Genomic DNA, 27386 nt, shown 5'->3' on the forward strand with positions numbered 1-27386 from the left:
TTTCGCCCCTATGGGATCATGGTCAAGGGAGACGTAGTCGCCGCTTGTTTTTAGGCAGGAGCTCAGGAGTGGCGTTAATCAAATCAAGATTAAACACAAAAAATAAAAAAGTATAAAAAAAAACTTGTTTGCCAAACGACTGTCAACTTTTCTATTATACACAACAATATCATATAAATGTGATTTTCAATATCTAAGGAATCATTTATTTTACAATATACAATATTTGAAAATACTCCATATAAAAAGGGGGGGAAAAAGCGGAAGTCTTAAGTCAATAATGTTTAAATAATAACAAATTAAATATTTGTTTTGTCTTATACGCTCGGACAAAAATTTAAATATAATTATTTTAAAATATTGTTAGAAAGTTTTTTAATTTTTTGTATATGCATTGCTTAAATTAAATTTAAGATTTGCAAACATAGCCAGGTTACACTGTTTTAAACTGCTTGCAACTAAGCCTCAGGTATATTTATTAAATATATTTAATATTGTTAAATGCTTAGCTTTTAGTTTCTTTATAATAAAATCATTCAATAGCTCAATTTGTCTAAAAAAAATTATCTATATTTTAAATTTCGGCGACTAGAATTAATAAGGCATTGGTGGCAAAACAAAATAAAATTAAATATAGCTAAATATTTCAAAGTTACGGGACCTTTAAATGTTGGAAACTTTTACTAAACCTATTTGCTATCTCTTTTCGTTTCATGACCGACAAGTGTAAAATGCATCAAAATTATATTAATCTGTCAATAATACGTAAATATTTATTTGTTTATATTTGCATTATTTATTATGAATTATGTATTATTTATTATAAGTCGTTAGGTTTGTGGTGTACTTACCCAACCAACGATCCCACTTCCAAACAAAAATCCTTTATTTTTGATCCATTTATTACGTTGCGTTTTTGAAATAGTCGATGTGATCGATATCAAAATGTTATTAACGTCAATATTTTATAAACTACGTTGAAACTTATGTAAATCATTAATTTAATTAGCCTTAAAATATAAAAGAAAAAAATAATAATAATTAGCTACAAGTGTTTGCCATTTATGACATTTTACCAATTATTAGTCAATGCATAGGTTTCAGCTTTTATACTGTTTTTTTCGAATTCCAATATTTTTCCCATACATTTGTTTTTGTTTTTTCTATATCTATGCCGAAAGTGTACAATCTTCTAGTTATTTTCAATGAACACGCTACCCTCTTCGAGGGGTAGGTCACACGCTAAGAACCTAAATGCTAGCCTAAAGTGTACAGATAAAGTAAATGTATAGTTTTAGTTCCATGTGCGATTTGGTTCGGGTTCTGGTGCAGCAAGAAGGGACACCTCCTTGGTGGCTGCTTCCTCTGCCCCATGGAATTTACCTCCGCTACGGCTTCGTATCGGAGTTGGTGGTATGCTAGAATATGGTGCTCTCTGCTGGCTTGCGATAGACACGGCCCTTCTTGCGCATGTACTGGTTGATAAAGTCATACGATTTGTGCTTGACAGATTCCGTACACGACAATGGATTGCCGGTCAGATCGCAGTACCGTACTTCCTTGGTGGTAATGTGATGACTTAGCTGCAGATGATAGAACCACATGTATAAGGAATTAGGAATTGGAAACGAGAAACGAGAAACGATAAGTATTGCCACAGTACGCACCCTCTTAATCAGGAACTTGTAGTCCTCGTCGCTGGTTATTCGACCCAATTGACAGGTGTCCTTGCGATAGGGACGCAGGAAATCGGCCACATGCCCACTGATTTCAAAGCGGAATTTTTCATGGGCCTCGCGTCCGCTTATGGTGGTCAAAAGGCTTTGGGAGCTGCAAGTAAAAAACAAAGGCATTAATGTATAGGTAAACTCAAAACAGGCATTACAGATAGGTAAACTTTAATTTGTGAATTTGTGTAGGTCAACAGGTTCTTCTCGAAGTTAAAGTTGAATTGAAATATGTTAAGAAACATGTTAAAAGACACATTTATATATATTGCATATACAGTGGAATAGAATAATATTCAAGTTGCATTGAAATGATGCTATTTTTTATAAGCATATTTACGAAAATAAAAAAAAATTGTAATTGCTTAAATTATTTTGAAAACAAAAATAACGAAAAATATTTCAGTGCATAAATAACAAACATTTTTTACTTAAGAAATATACAAATCTTTACCTATTTAAGGTAAAAAGTAGCTATAAATTTTGTAACCTAGAAAAACAAACAATTGTACGACGCAACACTGGGTAAACCCGTAAGACAAAGACCCACCTCTTGCCCTTTTTGCTGCGGTGCTCCTGGCGATGCTTCTTCACCGGCACATGCGGTGGCATCGGCAGCTTGCGCTTGCTGGCGGATCCACTCGCCTGTGGCACCTGACCACCAACCGACTTTCCTAGAGCTGCCAAAGCCGCATGACTGGTGCTGGGTGCCATGTCGAGGGCATCGAGCTCCTCCGCCTGCGCCGCCACATTGCCATCTGCTGCGGACTGATCTCCAGCAGCAGCAGCAGCAGCACCAGCAGCACCAGCAGCAGCAGTAGCTGAAGCATCCGCCGCATCCTCGTCGGAGGAGTAGAGATAGGCCTGGATGGGCAGTGAGCTGGCAGGAGCATCTTCTGGCTTGCCAGAGGCACTCGGAAGCTGGGAAGCGGCAGCCGTCACCGCCGTGGTCACATCAATCCTGCGCCGGCGGTAGAACTCCTTGCGCCGACGGATCTTCTCCTTGTTCTCCTTGTACTTGCGCGACTCCAGCTGATTGTACAGGCGATCCTCGTCGCGCCGCGGACTGATCACGCGAATGGAGACGAGCCGATTGCGACGCAGTTCGCGACGCTCCTTCACCTTGGCCTCGACATACTGGGCCAGGGACTTGGAGCTGAGCGAGCCCACATAGTCCATGTCGACCTGGATGAGCTCGGTGGCGAGGAGCGCCGGATCGATCTGTAGCTCATGCAGTGGCTGCTGCTGCGTGGGATCCTCCTCCACTAGTGTTTGCAAGCGCTGCTCGGGACTGGGTGGCTCCCACTGCGATATCCGCTCGCGCAAATTGTAGTAGTAGATATCCCCATCGCTTGTCAATCGCCAGTGCCAGGCTGGCGGCAACGGATCCACTCCCGCCGGCAGCTTGTACTCCACGAGCGGCGGAGCACCGCCCTGTCCACCGCCATCCGGTTCCGGCGAGAGCAACGCCTGCGACAGCAGCTCCGTGCGCTGCGGCGTGGGCACGGGCATGTCCTCGCTGTTGAACCACTCGCCAGTGTCCGCGTTTTGGTAGAAGGGCAGCTGCTTGGGATCGGTGTTCAGGTCCGCGCCGAAGAACTCGCATCGCAGCTCGTGCTCCCGCCAGTCCTCGCTGCACACACGCTTCTCAGCCTCGTCCAAGGCCACCTTTTGATTGAAAAAAGGTTGAAAGGTTAAAAACAAGAACAAAAGCTTGCAGTAAGGGGATGGTTTAGTTGGGCGAAAAGAATCAATTTTATCAAATTTTACGCAATCGTTCCTATGGCATCGTTAATCAAAACTAAAGGGATAGGTTCCACTCACCTTCCTCTCGAACAGACTGCGCCGCAGCTCCTTGGACAGCGTGCGCCTTGGCTCCGTGGCGGTGCCCATGTCGGGCCGGCGGCGACTGTCGTTCCTGGCCATGCCGTCCATGGCTCCATTGCTGCCCTTCGGCTGGGTGGTTATCGTGCATATCGTGTTGTTGCCACTCATGCGGATGGGCTTGCTTATGCGGCTGCTGGTGGTGTCGCGCCGGAAGCGGTCCTGCCGGAACCGATCGCCGCCGCTGCTCTCCCGCTCGCGCTGATCCTCCAGGGCGGTGCTGGCATGGACGTGCTTCTGCTGCCGGTCCGCCTCCCGTTCGTGCTCCTTCATCTGCTCGATGCGCTCGCGCTTGGGGATGCGGAAGATCTCAGGCAGGGCCTGCCACTTCTGCAACAGGGCCAGCATCCGCTTGTGCTGCTGTTGCTGCTGTTGCTGTTGGTGCTGTTGGTGCTGTTGCTCCAGACTGCTGCTCCACAGCTGGACACTCTGGTAGACGCGACTGTCGTTGAGCATGGTGCGATTTGGTATGGGCAGCGATTCGAGGGTGTCCAGCAGGGCCATACGCAGCTGATGATCGTTGCCGCTCTCGCTGATCCAGGCGTGCAGCAGGCGCAGGCCATGGTAGTCGAGGAAGAGCCGGCGACAGGGCAGTTCGCCGCGCGTCAGCACGCCCAGCAGTTGGAGGCGGGTCTGCAGCAGCTTGGCACGCACCATGCAGCGCGAGAAGCGCAGGGTGTCAAGCTGATTCTTCAGCCCGCTGCGACTGAGCAGCGACAGTTCCTCCAGCACATCGGGATCCTCGAGCATGGCATGGAATTTGCTGACCTTTGGCTTACGCGCCGCCTTCTCGCCCGCTGCAGATCCACACGAGCCACCCGAGCTACCTGAACCACCACCAGCACCGGCAGTGGGTTTCAGCCAGCGACCGGCCTTGTACTCGCGATCCTTGGACTTGGGCTGCTGCTGCTGGTGCTCCTTGCGCTTACGATTGGCGGTGGCGAGCGGCAACTTGGCCTTCAGCTTGGACTTGGCCTTGGCCTTCGCCAGCTTGCGTGGCTGGCCCTGCTGCTCCTGCTGCTCGTGCTCCTCCGGCTCCAGTTCCTCCTCGTCCAGCAGCAGCTCACCCTCGCTGTCGCTGTCCACATCCAGCTGTTCGCCCTCATCCGAATCCGGTTCGCCGCCAATCCAGCCCCGGCAGTTGGCCGCCTCGCAGTAGCAGCGCTGGGCATCGCGGCCATACCGCTGATACTGATAGTCGAAGGTGATCTCCTCGCCCGGCTGAATGGGCTTCACGCTGAAGAAGCCGATGCGCAGCTCGCCGTTGACCGTCCACTTCTGCGTCTCGGCATTGGGGTCGCAGCTGTGGTTGATGTACCGCGATATGTTGCCCTTGGAGGTGGCATCGATGATGGCCTCGCCGCGCAGCGCCATGAAGTAGTAGTGGCGCTTGCGATCCTTCGAGTACAGATGCTGCCGCCGCTCGAACTCCTCGCTGTCAATCACCTCGCCCACATACTCCATGATGAACTCGCCGGGCGGCATTTGCAGCTCCGCCGTGATGCCGCATCCCTTCTTCTCGGTGCGAAAGACGCGGCAGGGCCAGCACTGGTGCTGCTGGAAGCGCTTGTTCGTGCACCGCTGCCCATTGGTGCACAGCGGTCCGCACTCGATCATCAGCATGCGGTTGATGCAGCCGGCGCCGCAGCTCAGATGCCCCTGGGCCTCCTCATCCCCGGTGAGGAAGCAATCGCACTGCATCTCAGCGTTCTCCTGGCTTACCTGTGCCACCCAACGGAAATTATGGATTAAACAAGAATGGAAGCGAAAATCAGCAAGCCGAAGCTTATATATCCTTGCAGCTATGCCAAAAATTAAACATACCCATTAAAAAAAAACTATTAAAACTATTGATTGATGATTTTCACTTAAATTATTCGATCCTTCCTATGGCAGAGCTATATGATATATACTAGCTGCAATAGAGAAATAACTTTTGGTAAAGTTATATGCGGATTGCTTTAAAACTGAGGCACTAGACTGTCAGACGGACATGGCTAGATCGACTCTCCCAGTGATTAAGAATATATTTACTTAATAGGGTCACTCATTGGAATTATAATACCCTCGGCAGGGTTATGATAAAACCCTTGGCTGGTGGACACTGTACTCACCTGCCTGGCACAGCGGTAGTAGTTCTCCCTCAGCGGTTGGAAAGTGTTCAAGCCCTCGCTGCGCAGAAACTGCTCATTTATGGCCTCGATATTGGCCAGCTCGGCCAGCTGTTCGTCCATGCTGATCGGTGCCTGGGCCATGCTGGCCACCCCTCTGCCCTGGCTGGCCCTCTGTCCCTGCGGCTTCTGTTTGATGCGATGCGAGCGACGAACTCCTCCTCCTCCTCCTCCTCCACCTCCACCTCCACCTCCGCCGCCACCACCACCGCCGCCGCCGCCCGCGCTCTCCTGCAGAAGATTTGTGGTGGAGACGGAATCCTCGGGATTGGATTGCGTGGGAGAGGGTGAGGGTGTGGTGGCCGGCGTCTCCATATTGGCCACTCGTTGCGCAAACTCATCCTCCTCGGTGTCTGGCTCCCGTGTCTTGCCCTCCTCCCGCTGCTCATCGTCCACCTTGTAATCGCGCTTGAGCAGATTGACACCGTCCTCGATGAATTTGGCAATGTCACTCAGGGGATTGGTTGTGGTGTCCAGCGGTTCCGGCGAGGTCTGCACATCCCAGCGTCGCTGCTGCTTGCTGCCCGAGGAGGTGGACTCGGACGACTCGGTTTCCATGAGGGCCGCATGCAGGGATTCCGCCGACTTGCGGACCTTCTTCTTCTGCTGCTGCGCTCCTTGCGATGCACTCGAACTGGAGTCCAGCGAATTCTGGCGGCTCAGCGATGCCTTGCCCTGCTTGCGACCCCTCTTCTTGGCCGAGGAGGTTCGCAGGAGGGTGTCGTGCAGCGGATTCGCCGACGCCTTCGGATGCATCGAGAAGCGGCGCTTGGTGAGCGGCACAGGCGTGGAGGTCTCGGCCTGACGATCCTCGCAAATGGTGTTGCGGCGCAGATCCAACTTGGAGCCTGTCTTCGTTCGCTTCGCAGAGCATTCGGATGAGGAGGAAACTGGCGAACTGGCGGCCATCAGCTCCTCCGTGGGTGGACTGATGCCGGTCCGGAGATCTTTGGCTTCCTCACAGATTGTGCTGCGCCTTGGATTCAGCTTCTTCTTGGGCTTCGATCGCTTTAGCTTGCCAGCCGACATGGGTACATGGGTGGAATCGGAGCTGGGCGAGCTGTTCCTCTCCAGCTTGGGTGAATCCTCATAGATGGTGTTCCGGCGTGAGCCTTGCTTGCTGGCCAATGACTTCTTTTGGTGGGTGGAATCGGAGCTGGGCGAGCTGTTCCTCTCCAGCTTGGGTGAATCCTCATAGATGGTGTTCCGGCGTGAGCCTTGCTTGCTTGCCAATGACTTGCATTTCTGGCCAAGAGTCGGCGTGGAGGAGGCGGCAAGGGGAACGGGTGAGTCCACCTTGGGCGGCACTTTCTTCTGCTTCTTCTTGCTCTTCTCCTCGAGACGCATCTTGGCATTGGCCTTGTCCATGGCCTTGAACATGGCATCGCACTCAACGAAAGCTGGCGAGGATTTCTCCTTGGATTTGCAGGAAGAAGGTGTGGAATATTCGCTGGCTTGCTTCTTCACAGGCTGCTCCTCTTTGGCAGCCTCAGCTGCTGCAGATTCATTGGATGTGGCCTGATCTGGTGGGCACGATTTCGAGATCTCTGGCGGGCATCTTGGTGGCTCCTTCTTCTCCGAGGCAGCCACTTCCGGTGGGCTTTTGGCAGTTTCTTTTTCCTTTTGAGTTGTCGTGTTGGTTGAGGATGTATCCAGTTCCTTCTTCTCAAGTGAAGCAGCATCTACTGCTGGCGATGTCTCCTTTTCAATTTCTTTCTTGGAAGCGGCTTCTTTCGTTTCCACTTCCATTTCCTTCTCCATAGCCACTTCTTTGAATGAATTTACTGACTCTCTTAGCTTTAAGGTCGTAGTTTCTGGAGGGGATTTCTGCGATTCCTGATCTTTCCTATCCATGGGTGGGGATTTCTCAGCTTCTTTTTCCTTCGTAGAAGCCACTTCTGTGAGGGATTTCTTGCGCTCCTTCTTCTCAATCACAGCAGCCGGTTTCTCCTCGTTCTTTTCCTTAATTTCTGGCAGGGATTTCGGCACTTCCGGATCATTCGTGGCCATTGATTCAGCTGGAACGGCGGCTGCCTTCTCCTTCTCGCTGGCTGACTCAGTCTTCAGTGCAGTAATTTCAGTCGGAGACTCAGTCTTCTCCACCTCCACCGTTTGCTCCATTGTGGGCAGTGCCGCCTGATCGCCATTCTGTTCTACTCCAATTTCCTTAGCTCGGGTGTCTGGTTCGGAAAATGTTATCTGATTCACCTTAGCTTCGGCTTCTGAAGGCGGAATCCGTTTGGCCTGAGGAATGGCTTCCACTGGTTTGGATTCGGGCAGATCGTTCTTTGCCAGCTCTGGATGAGGTTCGTCCTCTTTCTCCGACTCTTGCACGGCTTCATTAAACGGTTTCTTCTCCGGCAAAACCACTTCTGTTGGTGGTTTAGTTTCTGAAACTAATGTTTTATCCACTTTCTTAACGGTCTGAACATCTATGGTGGTCGCTGTCATGGTTTTCGTAATCTCTGCTGGCTTTGGGTCATCTTTGGTGACCAATTCTGGTGTCGGAACAGCTTTGGTGACAGTTTCTGGTTGTGGAACAGCTTTCGTGACCGTCTCTGGCTTTGGAACATCATTGGCTATCAATTCTAATCCTGGTATCGCTTTAGGTTTCTCTTTTGGCTCAGGATTGGCTTCTTTCGAGTTCATTTCAGATTCCGGAATAACGTTTTCGGGCTGTGGAGCAACTGGCTTGGCCTCTGGCGTGCCTAAGGCAGCTTCAGCGATGGACTCCTTCCTGGTAGTGATAACCTCCGTCTCCTGCACCGATTTAATCTCCACTTCGACCTCCGGCAGCTCCATGTTTTCGATGGGACTGGGAGCATCCTCCTCCGGCTGGCTCAGACTGTCCTCGATGAGATCGATCAGCATGTGCTGCTCCTCCTCCTCCTCCTCCTGGTCCTGGGACTCCTCGGCGTCCAGGATCTGCTTGCTGCTCTCGGCGGCTATCTCGGCGAAGGTCTCCTCGAGGGTCTTTCCCTGTCGACTGCTGCCGCGTGGCTGCGCGGATCTCCTGCTGCGTCGTGGTGCTGGAGAAGAGGACTCGGCCTCCGGTTCTCCGCCTGGCGGGGTGGCTCTGTCCACTGCTAATGCTAATGCTGCTGCTGCTGCCGCATCCTCCTCCTCCTCGGCCTCGTCATCGGCTGACCACAGACTGGGCGGTCCGCTCAACACCTCCACCATAATCTCGTCGAGATCTTGCTCGGCATCGGACGTTTGACCCAGCTTGTTGGCCGCTTCTTGGGGCTCCTCTGCCTTGGGACTCTCCGTTTCGATCTCAATGAATATGATCTGCGAGTCGGAATCGGAGTTATCCGCGGTCACCACTATGCGCGACACCTCCTGCTCGCTGTCGGGCTGCTCGTCCAGGGCATTGTCATCCTGCAGGGCAGGCGGCTCCACCATCCCCTCCACCTCCGGCGACGAAGACGACGGCGATGGCGGCGAGTTGCCCATGGCCATGTCGCCGGAATCGGAGGACTCCTGCCGGCGGGCCAAATTCAAGCGCTTGAGGGAGACGCGCAGCTTGGACTTGGGCTTCCGTTTGACAAGGGCAGCTGGCTCGCCGCCGCTGTCGCCACTGCTGCCGGTGGAGGTGCTGCTCGTGCTGGTAGAGTTGGTATCGGAGTCGGAGCAGTTGGGCGGCACCAAACTGGCCGGAGCCGCCACCTCCGGTGTCAGGGAGGGCTGGCTCTTCCGCGGACGACCCCGCTTGCGGGCGGCCACCACCACGGGCAGGTTGGCCAGCGTCTGGACGGGATTGCCGGCGCCACCGGCCACCGGCTCGCTGCTCACCTGGGCCACAATCAGGCTCTGGGTGGGTCTCGGTTTGGCGAAGATCTCCAGGGCGGATGGCGGCGGTGGCGGGGGCGGCTTCGTTATCGACTGGTGACTGCTCTCGAACATGGAGAACAAGCGATTCACGGATGTGGATGTGGAGGTCGATGCAGACGTCGATGTGGACGACGACGAACTGGGACTTGGATTGGAATCGATGCGTGCCTCGATCTGGATCTTGTGCGCCTTTCGATTCTTATTCAGTAAATCCCGCACATCGAACTTGATGATCTTCTTGCGCGAACTGCGGCGACACTCGTTCGGCCCGCCATCTGGATCCTCCGGCGGAGTGGGTGACGACGATGCATCCTTGCTGGGATTGGGGGCGGGCGTATTGGGGGCGGGCGTATTGGAGGCGGGCGTATTGGAGGCGGGCGTATTGGTGGCGGGTCCATCGGCGGGAGGCGCTATTTTCGGCGGCCGCCCACGTCCGCGGCCACGTGACGCAACTGCAGCTGGATTAGGCGGAGCGGACGACTCCTCCATTGCGGGCCAATGCTGATGGGGGGGGCTGCAAATCACAAGCGTAGAAACGAGAACTTCGTTTTCGGTTGCAATTTCGTTTCCAATTACAGCGCAATCTGGGTTTTTTGTGTCATCGTCATCTCGAATTTACAGCTATCTACTGCACTTGCTCTCACATGCATACACCAACATCCTTCCTTTTGATTTTTTTTTTGTTTCTCTTCTTCTTTATTCGTCTCTTCTGATACGCTCCCCAACCCCTCCTTTTATTGTTTACACACTGGTGGCAAGCGGCCAGTGTTGGAAAGGGTGTGCGCGTCTGTTGTACCTGAGTTATACGAAATGGTACAATTTTAACAGTGTATAATAATTATTATGAAAAATTTAAACCGATTAAGTTCATATTCAATTTATTTAAGTTTTATATCAAGCACATATTAATATACAGAGATTTATCTTTTATTTATTGTGTTACAAACAAAACATTGTATTCGTACCTAGACTGTAAAGAGGTACTCACAAGTTGTACAGATGTTGAAATATCTGTGGGTTTCCCAACACTTATAATAGAGGTGGCAGTCTTGGGCAAGTGACTACCGCTAACTGCCAAACGGGGTCAACTATCGCCACTCACGGGGGTGGTTAAACGGGATATATATGTTTTTTTCCAATTGATTTAGTGAAAGTCCGTTGATTTTTTATTACTAAATCCAGGGTGCACTGTTAATCAAATTGCATTCATGTCTCAATTTCGATGAGGCACTTAATTTAGTTTCACTCCAAAGCGTTCCAGCGATTTTAACAGTAACCGATCCATGGTCACACTGGAGTCTCCTTATGTGTGTGAGTGAGAGAGAAAGAGACGGAAAGAGCGCTTTTCCAAAAGCCGAGATTCAAAAATAAGCGTTTGATTTTAACTATTCATGTCACAAAGCTAACAATAAATGCGGATTATTCATTCGGTTTATTTATTACTTAATTATTTCATTCAAAACTAAACCGGCTGAATAAAATCACAGGGTTATTAGAAAAATCGAAGTGCGTTAAATGTCAAGGACGACGGAAAAGCCACAACAAAAAGGAAAACTACAACGAGCGAGAGAGCAACAACTAGGAAAGTTGTAAAGAAAACTGAGAAAAAATTGGAAAAACTGAGGAAAACGGAGGAAAAGCCGTGAACATGTCGAATCCGGTGCACGGCAGACCGCCAAATAATTCGGGCTCCTCCGCTTCATCCTCTTCGTCCGCCTCCTCGCCAATTTCGGTAACCGTGCAGCCCGGGAATGCTGGAAACAGCTCCTCATCCTCCTCCTCCTCCTCTTCGTTGGGCGGTGGAATCCTCAAAGAGAAGGTGGGACTGCCGCCGGTCTATCTGAACCTCAATGATGTAAGCCAAGCCCATTTCGTCCTGCCCCCCACCGGCTGACTAACCCGTCTAATCCTTCCCTGCAGAATGCCAAGGATCAAAACCCATCCTCCTGTTCGCCTCTGCAGAACTGGGACGACACCCGCACCGCCGACGTCTGGCTGTCCTCGCTGCACAGCGTCATCTTCATCATCACCTGCGCCCTGGCCGCCTTTATCCTGTTCCGCAACGTGCTCACCTGGTAATGATTCCAAACATTCAAGTTCCGAAAAATGATCTTTCGGATACCGAAGAGTGATCCTTTGGATGCCGATGAGGTGTTTTTCGCATTCGGAAAAGTAAAGATCCGAATTCCGCAAGATAATCTTCCCGATTCCGAATAGTGATTCTGAAAAGTGATCTTTCGTATTCCGAATAGTGACATTTCAAGTTCCATCGAGTGATGTTTCGGATTCCGAAGAGCTATCTTACGAAAATTGTTGAGGCATCCGACATCCGGTTCGGAATCATACGCTTTCACTCACATTCAGACACTCTCCTTTTGGTGGTAGTATTTCACCCATATATGAATAGCTAAGCCTTGTCAAAAAAAAGTACATAACTTAAAAAAAAATTGTCTAGCAGCTCTATAAAATATTAAATATTTACCAATTTACCAAATTTCGCAAATTAATTAGAAGTGAGTTCCGAAAACGCAAAATATGGTTTTAAAACACCTGAAAGCCCTTAAATTTGTTAATGTCATTGCAACAAAATAGAAAGAGTTGTAAAAATTATAGTCCGATAAAATTAAAATGTTTTGGGTATTTTTTTTAATATTTTCAAACAACAACAAGTTACAACAAAAATAACCCTGTTGATAATGCATTTACCTTATGCAGTGAATCTGCATTTGTAAACAGATTGTGACCCCAGATTGGGCTTTTTCATATAAAAGTTGCATTAGCTTATATTTTACTATCGTTCCGTCTGTTTTGTTTACATGTGAACTTTGGGCTTTGAAACTATAAATTTATAGGTTGTTATTGATGTGTCTTAAACTTAAAACATAAGTATAGCTGCTTTTAGTAAAATCGTTTACAAAAATATATATTTTAATATTTAAACGGTATGTATCGTATATCAATTTAAGTTGCTCCAGAACTCATTTAAATATTCCTAAAATTTCTATTTGCTTTATACTTCTTTAAATGTGGTAAAGAAATTATAAAAGTTTTTTTTTATACGCATTGATATTTTGCTCAAACAAAATACAGTTAATATTTTCACCACAACCTTCTTATAATGCAAAGAAAGCTGTTTTTATGGTTTATACTAGTATAATTTATTTTAAATGGTGTAATTATAAGTGAGGGGTCATAACAAATATGATAAAAATGAAGTAAGATATAGGGCATACATTTTTTAACCTGAAAGGGTATTCCAAGCTTCGGTTTCCGAGGCTATACTTTCTTCTCCACTCTCTCTCTCTTGCTCTCTCTTTTTTGGGGGAGAGCCTGGAATTGAGCCGAGCTTTGATTTCGAGAACTGCGCTTTTCCACGCGATCCGGCGATCGCAAATGCCAGTTGCGTTTGCAACGCTCAGCAGCGAAGACGAAGAGCGCGGAGAAAGCTTTTAGGGGGAGAGCGAAGAATCGGGAGAAATACAATTCTACAAGAATAAGAACATAGATAGAGAGTGCGAACCATGGAGGATAAATTCATCGAGGTTTCTTATATATATGCCAGGCATCTGCAGAGCTTTTGGGGCGCCTCCGGGGATTTCTGGCAGTCGCAGTGGGACAAATTCATCGACTCGTTCGGTAAGTACATAAATGCAAAATCAAAAAAAAAAAAAAAAAGAAAAAGGGGAAAAAGAATGGAGAAAGGCACAGGTAAACTTTGCCCCTCTCTCTGTGCCTTTGTGATATTGTACGAATTGCAATTCTCAGCCAGAAGCGACAACAAAATGTCAACATCAACTGTTTTGTTTACTAATTCCACCGCACCGACACAAAGATACAGATAAAAGAGATAAAGATACAGATACAGATACAAACGCAGCCAGAAGTGATGCCAATTACGCAAAATGAATCGCCGCGTTACTCATTCGAATTTGAATTCTATATCATATAAACCACCCATCTTGGAAACCTATTTTTTAAGAACTTAACTTTATTAAGCCAGAGCAAATATTTACACATTGCACAATAGGCTCATTGCAATGAACTTCGGTTAGCTGATATTGCCTAAGCTCAAAGTCGGAAGCTGTTGAAAAAACAGGGTTCTATGTATATAATATTTACGGGATTTATCATAGGCCTGTTTAATTGTATTTTCCGTATACCATTTGCAATTTACAATTCACACTCTTTACTGCCTTAATGCTTTTCATATAGGGTCTTTATCTTTATGGGTTTATTTACCAGCTTTACGTTTATTGCACTTATAATAATTATCTTAAGCTGTTTTATTTCTCTTTGTCATCATTAATTTAAAAGTGTAGAAATACTTATGTTAGCATAAGAAATCTATATTCATTGTACCAGGTTTTCCCAACAAATAAATTATTTTTAAATTAAAAAATTTCTTTTTTAACAAGTAAGTTTAAAATACTTCTCCTTCCATTTGCCATAACCATTTTGTATGCATATGAACATCTTAACTTACAAATGCAATTTTCCCAGGTGACGAACCCATGGTGCTGTGGGTATTTGGCACCACCATTTTCACGATGATCGTCTACTGGACGGTGGGCACACTGTACACCTTCATGGATCTGACCAATCGGCCCGCCTGTCTGCGCAAGTACAAGATCCAGCCGGGCACCAATGAGCCCGTGGAAGTCCGTCGTCTGCTGAAGGTTCGAAATTGATTAAAAACCAAGTCTTAATTGACCCCAATGGCTGACCGACCCCTCCCATCTGTCTGTACCGCATTTCAGGTGATTTGGTGCGTGGTCTGCAACCAGATATTCGTGGGCATACCCCTGGCCTACGCCAGCTACCGCCTAATGGAGATCCGCGGACTGAGCGACATCCGCGACCTGCCCACATTCCACTGGGTCTGTTTCGAGCTGACCGTGTGCATCCTGATGGAGGAACTGGGATTCTACTACTCGCACCGCCTACTGCACCACAAGCACATCTACAAGTACATCCACAAGCAGCACCACGAGTGGACGGCCCCCATCTCGGTGACGGCCATCTATTGCCATCCCATCGAGCACATCTTCAGCAACCTGTTGCCGCCCTTCCTGGGCGTCTTTCTCATGGGCAGCCATGTGGCCACCGCGTGGCTGTGGTTCGCCCTGGCGATCCTCTCCACTCTCAATGCCCATTCCGGCTACCACTTGCCGTTCTTTCCCAGTCCCGAGGCGCATGACTTTCACCATCTGAAGTAATACATAAGGATCCGCTATGGGTTTTCACTTTTCAAGACTACTCAGAATGTTTTTCAAAGTGAAAATGCCCCTGCTGCCTTAAACCATTGTGTGTATGTAGGACTGATCTAAATTATTATTTCACAGATTCAACAACTGTTTCGGCGTGCTCGGAGTGTTGGATCGGCTCCATGGCACCGATTCCCTTTTCCGGGCCACCAAGTCGTATGCGCGACACATCATGATGCTGAGCTTCAAGCCGCCACGCGATGCTTTCCCAGATCCGACCATGAAGTGAGCAGACAAAGTCCAAGCATTCCTCAATCTGTGTATACAAATTTCAATTGTGATATGACAAGGCAGATCCTATTTTGTACACCTCATATGTAGACGTCGTTGTGCAGATCCCTAGAACCCTGCACCCGCGAGCACCGCTCCCAGAGCGAATCCCCCACAAATGTTAATCGAGTCGAATAAAGCGTAAATGTAAATGTATAGACAAAAGTGAGGGTGTGAGAATGACTTGGTATTCATTCGATGGCAAAAAAAAAAGGCGCCTGCTTAACAATCATAAGCGTACTTTATATACGTATATTTAAGATACATAATTAACAACTAAGCTCTAATATTATATATTGGTTTTTTTTTTTGCGTAGCTATATAATAGAAAAACAGGGATATACAAATGAGCAATACTAGATTCAAATGGTAGGGTTAAAGGTTAAAGATTAAAAAGAGCGATAGGAAGGTTAAATCTTAAAAAGTAAGTACAATCACAAAATACAAAAAAAAAAAAAAAACGGGTTAAATAGTCGATTGCCTTAGGTAACTAAACAAGATTTGTGGACGGTCCGAGGGTGGACGGGTCCCGCGGCTATTGCTTCACCGCCTGGGCCACGCCCTGCTGCTGCCCACTGCCGCTGCCCTTCAGCTTGGTCTCGAACTCCCCGAGCACCTCCTTGTAGTGCGGGCCCAGCTCCTCGCGAACCGCCTCGTACCAGCGGGCCAGCTTGTTGCGGTTCTGGAACGTATTGTAGCCAATGGACTCTGCGATGCAAGGAAGAAATACCAGGTTAATGGTTAATACCAATGATAACTGAATGGTTTCCTCATCTATAAATCTTTGTTAAGCCCTGGCAGAGGATAATTAGTTTCGGAATAATCAGTTTTTCGGAAAAATGCATGAAAAAAATGTTTTTTTCGCTGTTTTTAAATTTATTCTAATATACTCAAAAATATAGTTGTAGTTTACTATTTTAGAACTACTGATAATCAGCATAGCTTCTTTGTTTTTAATCATGTATATGCATAAGAACAATATATATGGTCGATTTATATACTATTTTATTTTGATAATAGCAAGGGTATATTAATTTCCGTTTCCTTTAGAATCTTTAAATGGATTTCAGCTCCCATTAGGCCATTTTCAGAATTTGGTTTAACAAGACCTATTCCACTGTTTTAAACGATCTAATATCTTATAAAAAAAATCTGCTGAATATGATAAATAAAGATTGGATTTGGGCTTTTGGTGACCAAAATAGAAATTATTAGAAACAAGCTAGTCAAAAGATTTTGTTAAAAAACATAATACTAATATTAAATTTGAATTTAAAGCATTTTAATTAAAACAAAAAATGAAATTCTGAGAAAAACACAACACACTAGTCATTCTTTTCTCTCAATGCTCATATTTTAGTCAATTTTGTTCGGATCGACTTGAAATTTAAAGAATTTTTTTTTTTTAGATTTGTATATATATTAAATTTTAAATTAAAAAGTTCTACTCACTGGGCTGATCGATTTCGCAGATGGCGCTGAGATCCGCATAGGATATGTTCTCGCCCATCATAAATTTGCGGGAGTTGAGGAAGAGCTGCTCGAACTCGTTTAACGTGTGCTCCAGCTGCTTGCTGGCGAGATTCACCTGAAATGGCCACCGAGATTAGAAGATTCGGAAGGGAGAACGAGGAGGCGGACGAGGAGGAGGATCCTTGAGCCTTGATCACCTACCGCATTGTCGGTTGGGCGCGTCTTCTGCAAATAGGGCACCAGCCACTTCTGCTGGAAGTACTCGGTGGTGGCCACGCCCATGTGCGTCTGCTGCCAGGCCAGGTACTCGTCGATCCGGCTGCGACCGAGATGGCGCCGTGGGTACCAGTGCTCCGGCACCAGCTTCTCGCGGGCCAAGTGCCGGAAGATGGCCACGTTCTCGGACAGCTGGTAGCCATGGTCGGTGATCGCCGGCAGCTTGCGGAACCGGTTCACATTGTCCCGGAACTCGCCAGTCAAGTGCTCGCCTGGAGGAAGGAAAAGGAGGGGGCGGAAAGAAAGGGGGAAGCTGGTGAGATAATGATACACCCACAAAAAAATCATCCGTACTTAAATTTAATGAGTAATAACAAATAACATCATCCGACTTATAGATCATTTTAAACCTATCACAATTGCACCTATTATTTTTAAAGTAAAGTAAAAAAAAAACTCTTTTTTTTGGTTTAATCATTCGAGGAAGGAAAAGTTTTCAGGCTTATCACAATTGTGCCTTTTATTTTTATAAAAGATATAAATCTTTGATAGTATTAACCATATAATTAATTATTTAATAATAATTTATTTATAAAATTGTAATAATTCATTATAAGCTCAACAAATATTAACAAACTATCACAATTGTACCTATAATTTTTAAAGATTTAAAGATTTAAATGTATAGTTTTAAAATTTATTTATCGATATAGAATCAACCAAGTCCCATTTCTTTAAAATAAAGTCTAAATTCCTATGCAATTATTTTTTGTTCATATTACTTATAATTGACATAATAATACACTCAAAAAAATTCATCATAAATTTAATAACAGAGGTACCTTTACCTTTCACGCTTGTAATATTATTAAGTATTTAAACATATTTTAAAAGTATTAACCATACGATTATTTGGGTATATCATTTGATTATAAAATAATAATTTTTCCATTTCTTCACTATAAAGTCTACATTTCTATACAGGTTTTCTAGTTCTTGTTGTACCGATTAATTTAGTTATATTTTATGTCAGATGTTAATATGCTTATGCAGCAATCATCCGATCGGTTGATCGCCTGATCCCAACGAGATATTGCTACTTGGCAACAGGTGCTGAATCACTGTCCGAATTTCGGAGCCGATAACGATAAAGGGGAATGTGAAAGAGATATTGCCCCGAAAAGGGGGGCGTGTCTGGCCGGCGTGAAAGACAAAGTCATTGTCAATGTCGCCAGTTGTTGCCCATCAAGGTCACGGGAGTGGAGTGGTGTAGAAGTCGCATTAAAACAAGGGGTTTGGGGTGGCACTTGCGAGGCCTCTGGCTCTAAAAATACCCGCTCAGAGTCGGATTCTGAAATTGAATGCCTGTCCACACCCACACCCGTCATCCCGTCATCCCGTCATGATTTGGGTGGTGCGAATAAACAAAGAAATTAAGTGAGCATTTTTAATGGAAACCCATTTGATTAGTCAGCAACAGTGGCCGACTGTGATTTCCGACATCAACAGCTGATTAGATCCGATTCAAAAATAACAAATAATGTCAGTGGCAATTTGTCAATTGTATAATTGCCGCCATTTGGCAAATTAAAGCGGAATATTATGATGGCCCTAGGTCCAGCCAAAGGGCGACTCGTGAGAGATTCGTGCTGCACTGACTGACTGCTGATCAAGATCTGTATCCGTAGTGTTAGTAGCTTCTACTACCGGAAGCTCGGGGGTGTTATTATCGCATGTGCATTGTGAAAGCACTAAAATCTAGATGGCTCAAGCCAATTAAATCCAAAAGTGTTATCCAAAATCTTACAGCTTTGCACACTCGGTTGGTAGGAAATACACTTAAAAACAAACTTAAAATACTACAAACTTAAGTAGTAGTCCTTATACCTCATTGTTATTTTACTTTAAACACTTTTGTGCAACTATTATAAGACCCGTCTAACCTGATCTCTAAGAATCACCGTAGATTACTTTACAAATCGTTTCAAACACTTTTAGAAAGGTACAACGGACTGCATATAGTACTAACCTCAGCTAAATACTAACTATCCAACCTTATATGACCTCTAGTAACTCAGCTTGCGGCCCGTGGATTGCCTTGCAAATCGCTGGGTCCACTCGTTGATAACTATCAGGAGGGTATACCAAATTGGGTCGGAAAATATTAATTTTTATGGTGACGATAGAGCAATAATCAAAGGCCTTAACTCGATTTCCACTTGATCCGAATTGCAGCGGGCTCGTAAACTCTCGACCAGAGATTAGATTCCTTGCGTCATGCTCGACCGGCATGAAAACCGGGTGGGTGAGCTGCTCTTAACAGAAACTACAGAGGCTACAGAGGCTACATTGAGCACAGTGAGCTCCAACTACTGAAAGTGCTTGCCCCCGCATCGAAGTCTCGGAGTCTTGGAGTCTTTAACCTCCACAAGGTTGTCTCTGTCTACACGCCACACTCCACTCGAATGCAGTGGCTGTGCAACGTCGACGACGACTCTGATTTCTAAGCACCGTCGGCTCTCCGGAGTGCAAAGTCCAAGTGGCCATGGTGGATATCGGACATATAGACATACTATATATACGCGCATATAAAGAGGGAAAGCTCTCCTTGGGATTGGGACTGCGATTAGCATGATCGGTATCAGATGCGGATATTAATTTACCTGGCGAATGGCTGACGTCAACCGATAAATGCAAACCCGACCCGACAGATATCGCGATTATATATGCAGCCGTTAATGGGCCTCTGTCTTCGATGATGGCTGTGTGATTGCATCCTCGCATCAATTCTGCACTTTATGGCGTTTCCGCAACCTTGACCAAGTGCAAAACGAACGAGACTAAGACTGAGACTAAGACTGAGACTAAGACCAAGACTAAGACCAAGACTTAGACCCTCCCCCCTTCTTCTCGTTTATTGGGGTCTTCACAAAAGTGCTAAGCGCACGCGCAGCCCGGCAAACAAACTGACAAAACAACAAAAGGTTGAAGAAAAGAAAACAAAACTCAAACACAAACACAAACACTATCGAAAAGGTACTGAAAAAGCAAACTAGCAAACAAGTCAGTTGATCTGTACAAAAAGATTGATAAGTGTCCAAGTTTGGCAAGCAGGTGATAAAACCAGCGCAAAGATCGGTATAGATTCCCGCAGTAAAGTAAACACGATCAAAGTGCACTCTGGTACAGTGGGACCCCATCCACTGGAACTCGAATTTCCTACCCGAATTATGGAAAATATAATATAGGGATTTACATTTGCATAAGCTCAACACATAAGAATCGAAGGGTCACGATTTGTGTGACATTGTATTATATGGTTATTTGGACTTATAGAGGTTCGACTGTTTGTTTTCGCAGTGGCTTGGCTTGTTGACAGGCGATAAAAGCGTGAATCGAAAGCGATTAAGCGGTTTTAGGATGCCTCTAGTGGTGGGTTAAGATTAACAGTAAACACGTTCAAAGTGCACCGCTAAAAATGATTTTTATTTGTATTTTTGCATTCATTTTTATAAAGGAAACCTCACGTTTGGGTCGTGGTAACAAATTCCCTTTTGAAACGGTTATTGTTTTTGAAACTATCACGAAATCCATTGATCTATAACCTTTAGGTGACATTATTTAAATAATTTCCCTATCTACAAAAACAGAAAAAAAAAAAACAAAAAAAAAAAAACGGACTGCCCACTTTCGCCTTGGAAACTTTTCGGTTCACAAATGGAATTTTTAACGAGCGGAAAATTTTGTTTGGAAACTCGCCGTCGACAATATCATCAAACAAAGGGCAGGCAGGCAGCATAGCATAAATGCATAGGAATGTGTGACCACAATCTTTGGACCTTTGGGCCCTATGCTATACACCTAGACCCTGCATGTCTATTGGTATGTCTATGTCTATGGCTATGTCTATGTCTATGTCAATGGGTGTGCTATGTGGATGTGCCACCGGGCACGTACTCACCCTTCAGCATCGATATGGGTATGGCCTCGAAGGGGATTTTGGATGCCTCCAGAAGGATGTAGAGCGCCCGGCTCGATTGATTAAGGAAATCGAAGTAGAACTTGAGTGGCTGCGACATCTTGAAGGCTCAGGCTCAGGCTCTGTGATGTACTGTGCTATGCTGTAGGTATATTCTGAATTTCAACTAGCGTTGCCGATTCAGATGAATATAGCCCCAATCAAGTCCCAATCGAAATTCGAAAATCCAGATTCAAAACTGCGATCGCTTGGAACACCGGACACCAGCTAGTCGCTTGGACTTTTGCTGCTAGACTGAGCTCGCAGCGCTGTCGCTGCGACATTTTAAGCGCAACGCACAGCGTCGACGTTGACGTTGACGTCGACTGCGCAGCTGCGTCGCCGGATTGGTTGTGTGAGGGAGGGCGGGAGGTAGGGGGGTCAGGCTTTGGAGGGGTTTTTGGGGGCGCCGCATTCATTAAATGCGCCGCAAAAACAAGCCAGCTAGGCGGCACAGCAGCGGCAGAGCGATCACAACAAGATGCGAACGAATAAAAAAAAACGAACGAATAAAAAAAAAAAACGAAAAGAAAAGAAAAGAAAAGGCGAACACAAAACAAAAACAGAGACAAAAAAGACCGGCTTCTTAATCTCATATGTACATACATTGCATTTAGCCCCCACTGCTGCGCACAGTACTCTCTCATCGGAATCGGGACATTGCGACTGCGTTCCCCACTCAAAAGAGGGTGTGGCCCTCAGGCGAGCGATCGCTGTATAGCCAAGACGACCTATGGTAACTCGGGAGCTAAGACGCGGATCGTGATGAAAATCCATGGCAGCACTCTCTACAGATACTCCAGTTTGTATACCTAAAATGGGTTTGATACCTACGATAGTTTACCTACAATACTTGTTTGGAGCCCAAAACAACCTATTGTAGTTCGGCAATTCAGACTCGAATCGTCATCTCTACAGATACTCCAGTTTGTGTATCTAAACTTTCAGATTCTTAAGATACTTTTTGAGGCCCAAAACAATCTATTATAACTTAGGAATCAAGACTCGAATCGTGATATTCCAGTTGGTATATCCAAAGTGATTTTATCTTGTATACCTACAATTTGTTTAACATCATATAAAAACATTTGAGACCCAAAAAGTTTAAAAATATTTTAATATGGCATACCAAAAAACTATAATTATGTAATATTGTAAAACTTAAAAAAATAACCAAGCTTAAAGATTTTACAAAAAATTAAACAACCATAAACATTTAATCATTTTGTGTAAGTAAATTTTAAGATTCACATTTTCGTTAGTGGCTAAATGGTATTATATGTACGGTAGCTCCATAACTCATAGCTTTTTTGTGGAGAAGAGTATTTCGAGTATGCCCCAAGTGTCGATTTTTTCGCTATTTGTTTTGCTTTCAGTGTTTTGTTGCTCCTGCGGCTTTTCTTGTTTTTATTTCGCTGGTTTCTTTTGCTTTCGGTCTTCGGCTTGCCTTTGTACTGGACTAGCTCTGATACTCGTATATTCGGGCGTTATCTGCCAACGATTTCCAATCAGAAAATGCTTAGTATTTATACATATTTAGAAGATTCTCCACCGAACAACTCGCCATTCCCATACCCATACCCATTCCCATACCCAATCCCACTTTTCGTATCTCCGCCGTGTTATGTTATCTTGTTTACCGAAACGGAGCCAATAACAGAAATATCAACAAGAGCAAGAGCAAGAACAAGTACCAGAACCAGACCGTGCTATATCGGTCAGCGAATTTTTTTTTGTTTAACTACAGAGCTGATAAAACAGGCCGAAGTGCCAGTGCAAAATTGCCTTGTCTTCGGATGTATCTCTAAGATGCATTTGCTGTCACAAGTGTCCGCACAAGGTGGCACAACGGTTCGCACAGAGATAGTGCATGCACTTCACTTTGCCAGAGAGCTTAAGCGAACGACTCTTACAGCAATAAAAATATGGAACATTTAAAAACATATAAAGCTTATTAAATTAGGCCTACAACAGAAATATAATAGCTCATTTAACTTCTGTTTAGGATATTAAAAAAAAAGATATATCAAGATTCTAAAATCTATGCTAGATACAAATTTCAGTAAACATAAATACATTTGTAAGATTTAATAGTTAATAATATTACTTCTAGCTATAAATAAATATTTTAATATGATGCGGTAACATATTTCAAATGAATTTGATTGTAACTGATTTATTTTCAGACAAAGACCCCCAAAAGTATGCTCAAATTGATCTCTAAACAAGTTTATTTGTAAGTGAATAAAATTAAATAAAATTGGGTCAAGTCACCTGGAATATTTTTATTTTACAAACAAAAAAGTATATAAAAAAAAGCGAATACCCTCCCCGACGGGGAATTGAACCCCGGTCTCCCGCGTGACAGGCGGGGATACTAACCACTATACTATCGAGGAATTGATACGTTCCGACCTCTGCTTTAAAAACGTATAAAAAGATTAGAACATTACCAAGAATCTTTAAATAACTTTTTGTATGACATATATAAAAACGTTTGAATTGAGAATCTTATGAGATTTTGGTTTGGCAAAGTTGTTTGACTTTTAAACCAAATCAATTTCTTCGTGTTCAAATATTTTGTTTACAAAGGGCTTATTTTAAGTCTTAATATTATGTTTCATTCATTGAATAAGAAAAAATCACAAACAATAAAAAATAAACTTGATCAGAAATGCTTAACTAACACTCAGAAATGCTTAGCTAACACTCAGAAATGTTAGGATATTCTGCTCCCTTCTATTTTCACTTATGTTCAGTGACTTTTATAAATTATATAGACTTTTTGGTACATCAGGGACAAAAAAAAAAACAAAACAAAATTTGTCACGAATATTACACATAAAATAAATCGTATACTAGGTTATATTTATTAGAGATCCAGACAGTTTACTTGGCTGAACCTGTCCCAGCTTTTTCCGGGCCAAATGGGCAGTCCTTTTACTTGGTCAAGATCGTTGAAGCAACCAAGGCGAGATCTGCAAAAAAGGGGAATACAAATAATTGGTTTCCACTTGGTTACAAGCACTTTTTACGCTCACCTGTGCATGCTCAAGGTAAAGGCTGTCTTCGGACCGATTCCGGGAATTTTCTGCAGCTCCCTCAGGCCGCCGTTGTTGAGCATGTCCAGGAAGCAGCGGTGATGATTGACCATCCAAGCTTCGGCTGCTGGCGGATCTAAGTTCCTCGAACGGGGTCCTTCGCTCTGTGTGGTGCTTTGTTGGGGTCGAACTGTGGCTATACGGCTGGTCTCCATTCTTGCGACAGCAGAAGCGCTACGTTCCCGAATTTCCGCCAGTCGCCTGCTGCGCCGCAAATTTGATGTGCTACTTTGTGGAATGGCACCGGAGGTGTCGGAGGTGTCCACTGCAAAGATGTTCGCCAGACGCGCAGAGCGACGTACGTGGGACCGTGACCAGGGACACTGCTCCACGCAGCTCTCCCCCAAAGCTTGAATACCGCTGATCTCCTGCTGTATGCTGGATGGCCGCAGACTAATGGGACTCACAATGGTCGACATGGACATGGACATGGCCGACCGCTCCATCGCAGCTGCCTGCTCCGGCTCATCCTCCTCCCCTTCGGCAACGCTCACTGCGGTGGAGTGCAGGCTGCTGGGCTGACCTGGTTGTCCAGGTGGCGGCATCCGTTGCTGGTCCTGGTCCTGGAAACCCACAAAACTGAGGCTACTGTCCGAGATGTCTATGGACGAGGGCTCCTCCAGCTTCAATAGCTCGCGTGCCCTGTAAAACGGAATTAGATATGTTATTATTATTTTTTATTTACCAAACCAAAACCAAACATGGGAACGTACAGAACTAGCTAGCACTAGCCATATTACATATAAGGATAGTGTGTACATTCTATAATTGATTGATTTATATTTATTAATGGAAAATATTGTATGGAAACGTTTTAGTAGTTCTATGTGTGTTTAGATGTTGTGCTATATTTTGCCAAATTGGCCAGTTTCTTGAGGTAGTTTACCAGGTAATTTAAGTTAGTCACCTTTTTTTGGCTTTGGGTGTCATGCCCAGTTCGGAACGAGTGCGGTGGAGCATGTTTGCGGAATGCTGATTGAAGTGGCGTTTGATAGCTGTCGAGCTGTTCACACGGAGCATGCTTGGCGTCCGTGCGGCCAGCAAATTCTGAAATCAAAGAGAGCAATGGGGGCATGAAGCTTGGGCTACATGATCTTCTTAAACATTTAGGAAAGTAGGAGGTGGTTACCTTCCGGCGTGCCACTTGCATCGGATTCAGGCGGAGCTTCTTGGCGCTGGTGCCGAAGCGCAGAGTCGACAATGTCTCGCTCAGATCGCAGCGATGGGGACTTATGCAGGCCAGAAGGTAAGAAACGACTGTGCGGTGAGTGATTCTGCAAAGGATCAGGGGAAAAAGCGATAAGTAAGCACATTAATTAGGGTATCCCTTACAAAATATTGTAATAACCATTAGTGTACAAAGTGTGTTAAATATATTCGATATTACAAATACAAATATTTCTAACGAAACAATTACACCTTTAATAAATATTTTAAACAATTCTTTTGTTTAAAAATACTGATTGGAATTTTTTTTTCAAAAAATACATGATAACTGCTGACATAAAAAAATATATACATATAATATAATAAAAGCACCTTTGAAAAAGAATGTGTTCTCAGTTTAAGTAGTAGTAATGATTGCAAAAAGCAGTATTAGAAGAATATACTTACTAAAAGTGTAAATAAAAAAATTTGAAACTCGAAATTTGGTGTTTGATTCGTCTTAATTTACTTGTTAATGTAAGCTAAACAATCTTATCGACACTAGTTAATTAACAACAATGTTAATTTTTTTTGAGCAATTAAGGTTAAACAAATCATCATTAATTTGTTTTCAAATATTTTTTTCAATCAAATTAATAATTATTATTTTATGTGTCAGTGGAACGAATTAATAGAAGGAAGGAAAGTGAGTAATATTTGTATAACAATTAGATGAGTTAGAAACCAATCAAATAAAATCTTATTTATATATGTTTATAATCTAAAAGTCAAGAGATGCAAAAAACGGATCCACTCACCCTGCAGAACTGTGGTGAGGACGCTGTCGCGGTAGGGAATCACCGTGTGGCCCGCCGCCATGGACATCACCACCTTGTTGATGCTGAGCAGGCCCAAATTGATGTTGACGCCCTCCTGCCTGGCCACGCCCTCGTGCCCGGTGCGCCTCACGCCCTCCGATCCGGCCAGATCCACAATGTTCATCCTCGAATGGAAGGTGCTGCTCTTCACGTGGATCGTGACAACGGCGTGTGACCTGGAACTGCTGGCGTTCAGGTTGGTGGCACGAACGCGACGATTGCCAGTGCCCAGGTTTAAAAGGCTTTGAAGATCCTCCTGGCGGTTCAATGGCAGGCATGTGCATCTATGGCAACGAGCAGCCACCATGGGCACATGTGGCTCCGATCCCAGCAGATCGTACGCCTTCTCATTGTATATTTCGATGAATGAGGCGAACACCTGGGTGTTACCTGTACGGTTCTCTTTCATGGCTGACACCCGATCCAGGATGTCGGATAGAACGCGTGGCAGAACGCCAAGATGCTCGGGCTTTAGAAAATGTAGAGGATTACAGTAAATATAATATAATAAAATACAAAATATTCTTAAATTAACAGCATTTTTTTAGATTTATTTAAGTAATTAAAAGAAACAAACTAGAACAAATCTGTAAAGACCGGAAATTTAAAATTTGCAATTGTAAACTTAATAACCAAACCTGGGTTTTTTTATCTCTTAAAAATTTGATTGGATATTTTATAGGGCGATTTTTAAAAGTGCGATCTGTGTGATGTTTTACTGCATATAAGGAAACAAAAGGAAGGGATTAGGAAAAGAGTAAAAAAAAGAGTAGTCTGGATTCTGTCTTTTTTTTTTTGGCTAAAGTGGACGCACAACTTGTAGGAGATTGTATTCTCTCCAAAAAAGTTTCGTGGGAAGTCGAGGACTGGAAAGTGGAACTCACCTTATCCGTTGACGCCATTCCCATCGAGTAGCTCTTCCCCGTTCCCGTCTGGCCATAGGCCAGTGCGGTGCACTGGAATCCCAGAATGACCCTTTCCACCAGCGGCTGGATCAGGTCCTGGTACACCACTTCCTGGCCCACGGTCGACGGGTAGGCGTGGTCAAAGTGGTACTCATTCCTCTCCACCACTAGGGACTGGAAAACGGGATGAGGTCCATGTCATGGATGCCATGTACAGTTAGCCTTACCTTGCCATCGCTCCATGGCGGGAATTCCACGACGCTCGGCTCCCGCCGCCCCAAAAACTGGCGATACGGCGCCTCGCGGACTGCAATGCGCACAGCGCTTAGTTTGCCGCCTTCCATGGTTTTAGATTAAAAAGTTTAATTTATTCTTTTATTGACTGGTTAAGCATCTTTTAAAATTTTGATCGCGGCAGTGTGACCAATGTTGATGCGTAGAGGTGGAAAAACATCGATAGTGCTATCGGCGTCATCGATGTTTTCAAAGCATCAGTGCT

The 27386-nt window shown here is 45.0% G+C and overlaps 4 protein-coding genes and 1 non-coding gene across 5 annotated transcripts; 1 reads left to right on the plus strand and 4 right to left on the minus strand.

The window, feature by feature from the left end:
- Window positions 1-1147: 1147 nt before the first annotated feature.
- On the minus strand, window positions 1148-10366 carry LOC128264592 (probable histone-lysine N-methyltransferase CG1716). Its single transcript, XM_053000155.1, has 5 exons — window positions 5726-10366; window positions 3552-5333; window positions 2278-3395; window positions 1668-1830; window positions 1148-1583 (listed from the first exon to the last, which is right to left on the minus strand). Exons 1-5 carry the CDS (start codon window positions 10103-10105, stop codon window positions 1419-1421), a joined length of 7608 nt encoding a protein of 2535 aa, XP_052856115.1. The 5' UTR covers window positions 10106-10366; the 3' UTR covers window positions 1148-1418.
- Window positions 10367-10934: 568 nt separating this feature from the next.
- On the plus strand, window positions 10935-15317 carry LOC128264603 (fatty acid hydroxylase domain-containing protein 2). The gene is made up of 6 exons (XM_053000171.1): window positions 10935-11471; window positions 11537-11691; window positions 13179-13252; window positions 14117-14292; window positions 14374-14828; window positions 14959-15317. The coding sequence occupies exons 1-6, from the start codon at window positions 11265-11267 to the stop codon at window positions 15107-15109; spliced, it is 1218 nt and encodes a 405-aa protein (XP_052856131.1). The 5' UTR covers window positions 10935-11264; the 3' UTR covers window positions 15110-15317.
- Window positions 15318-15372: 55 nt separating this feature from the next.
- On the minus strand, window positions 15373-21123 carry LOC128264605 (glutathione S-transferase theta-3). The gene is made up of 4 exons (XM_053000172.1): window positions 20801-21123; window positions 16825-17111; window positions 16603-16738; window positions 15373-15858 (listed from the first exon to the last, which is right to left on the minus strand). The coding sequence occupies exons 1-4, from the start codon at window positions 20916-20918 to the stop codon at window positions 15686-15688; spliced, it is 714 nt and encodes a 237-aa protein (XP_052856132.1). The 5' UTR covers window positions 20919-21123; the 3' UTR covers window positions 15373-15685.
- A 2061-nt stretch (window positions 21124-23184) lies between these two features.
- Trnad-guc (transfer RNA aspartic acid (anticodon GUC)) lies at window positions 23185-23256 on the minus strand. The gene has a single exon. It is a non-coding gene; the product is annotated as a tRNA-Asp (tRNA).
- A 161-nt stretch (window positions 23257-23417) lies between these two features.
- Window positions 23418-27318, minus strand: LOC128264632 (kinesin-like protein Nod). The gene is given in 8 exon segments (XM_053000224.1): window positions 23418-23835; window positions 23899-24600; window positions 24866-25005; window positions 25088-25200; window positions 25203-25232; window positions 25923-26451; window positions 26867-27061; window positions 27115-27318. Coding segments are annotated over 8 exon segments (1932 nt in total). The 5' UTR covers window positions 27232-27318; the 3' UTR covers window positions 23418-23729.
- Window positions 27319-27386: the final 68 nt, after the last annotated feature.

The sequence above is a fragment of the Drosophila gunungcola genome, unplaced genomic scaffold, assembly GCF_025200985.1.
Source record: "Drosophila gunungcola strain Sukarami unplaced genomic scaffold, Dgunungcola_SK_2 000075F, whole genome shotgun sequence".
Classification (NCBI taxonomy): Eukaryota; Metazoa; Arthropoda; class Insecta; order Diptera; family Drosophilidae; genus Drosophila; species Drosophila gunungcola.

Coding starts and splice junctions, on each gene's coding strand:
- LOC128264592 (XM_053000155.1), bottom strand. CDS start 10,105: ATGGAGGAGTCGTCCGCTCCGCCTAATCCAGCTGCAGTTGCGTCACGT. Junction 5,334..5,725: donor ACTACCGCTGTGCCAGGCAG/GTGAGTACAGTG, acceptor TGGGTGGCACAG/GTAAGCCAGGAGAACGCTGA. Junction 1,831..2,277: donor CGCAGCAAAAAGGGCAAGAG/GTGGGTCTTTGT, acceptor TTTTACTTGCAG/CTCCCAAAGCCTTTTGACCA.
- LOC128264603 (XM_053000171.1), top strand. CDS start 11,265: ATGTCGAATCCGGTGCACGGCAGACCGCCAAATAATTCGGGCTCCTCC. Junction 11,472..11,536: donor TCTATCTGAACCTCAATGAT/GTAAGCCAAGCC, acceptor CCTTCCCTGCAG/AATGCCAAGGATCAAAACCC. Junction 11,692..13,178: donor TTCCGCAACGTGCTCACCTG/GTAATGATTCCA, acceptor TATATATGCCAG/GCATCTGCAGAGCTTTTGGG.
- LOC128264605 (XM_053000172.1), bottom strand. CDS start 20,918: ATGTCGCAGCCACTCAAGTTCTACTTCGATTTCCTTAATCAATCGAGC. Junction 17,112..20,800: donor ACCCATATCGATGCTGAAGG/GTGAGTACGTGC, acceptor TCCTTCCTCCAG/GCGAGCACTTGACTGGCGAG. Junction 16,739..16,824: donor CGCGCCCAACCGACAATGCG/GTAGGTGATCAA, acceptor TGGCCATTTCAG/GTGAATCTCGCCAGCAAGCA.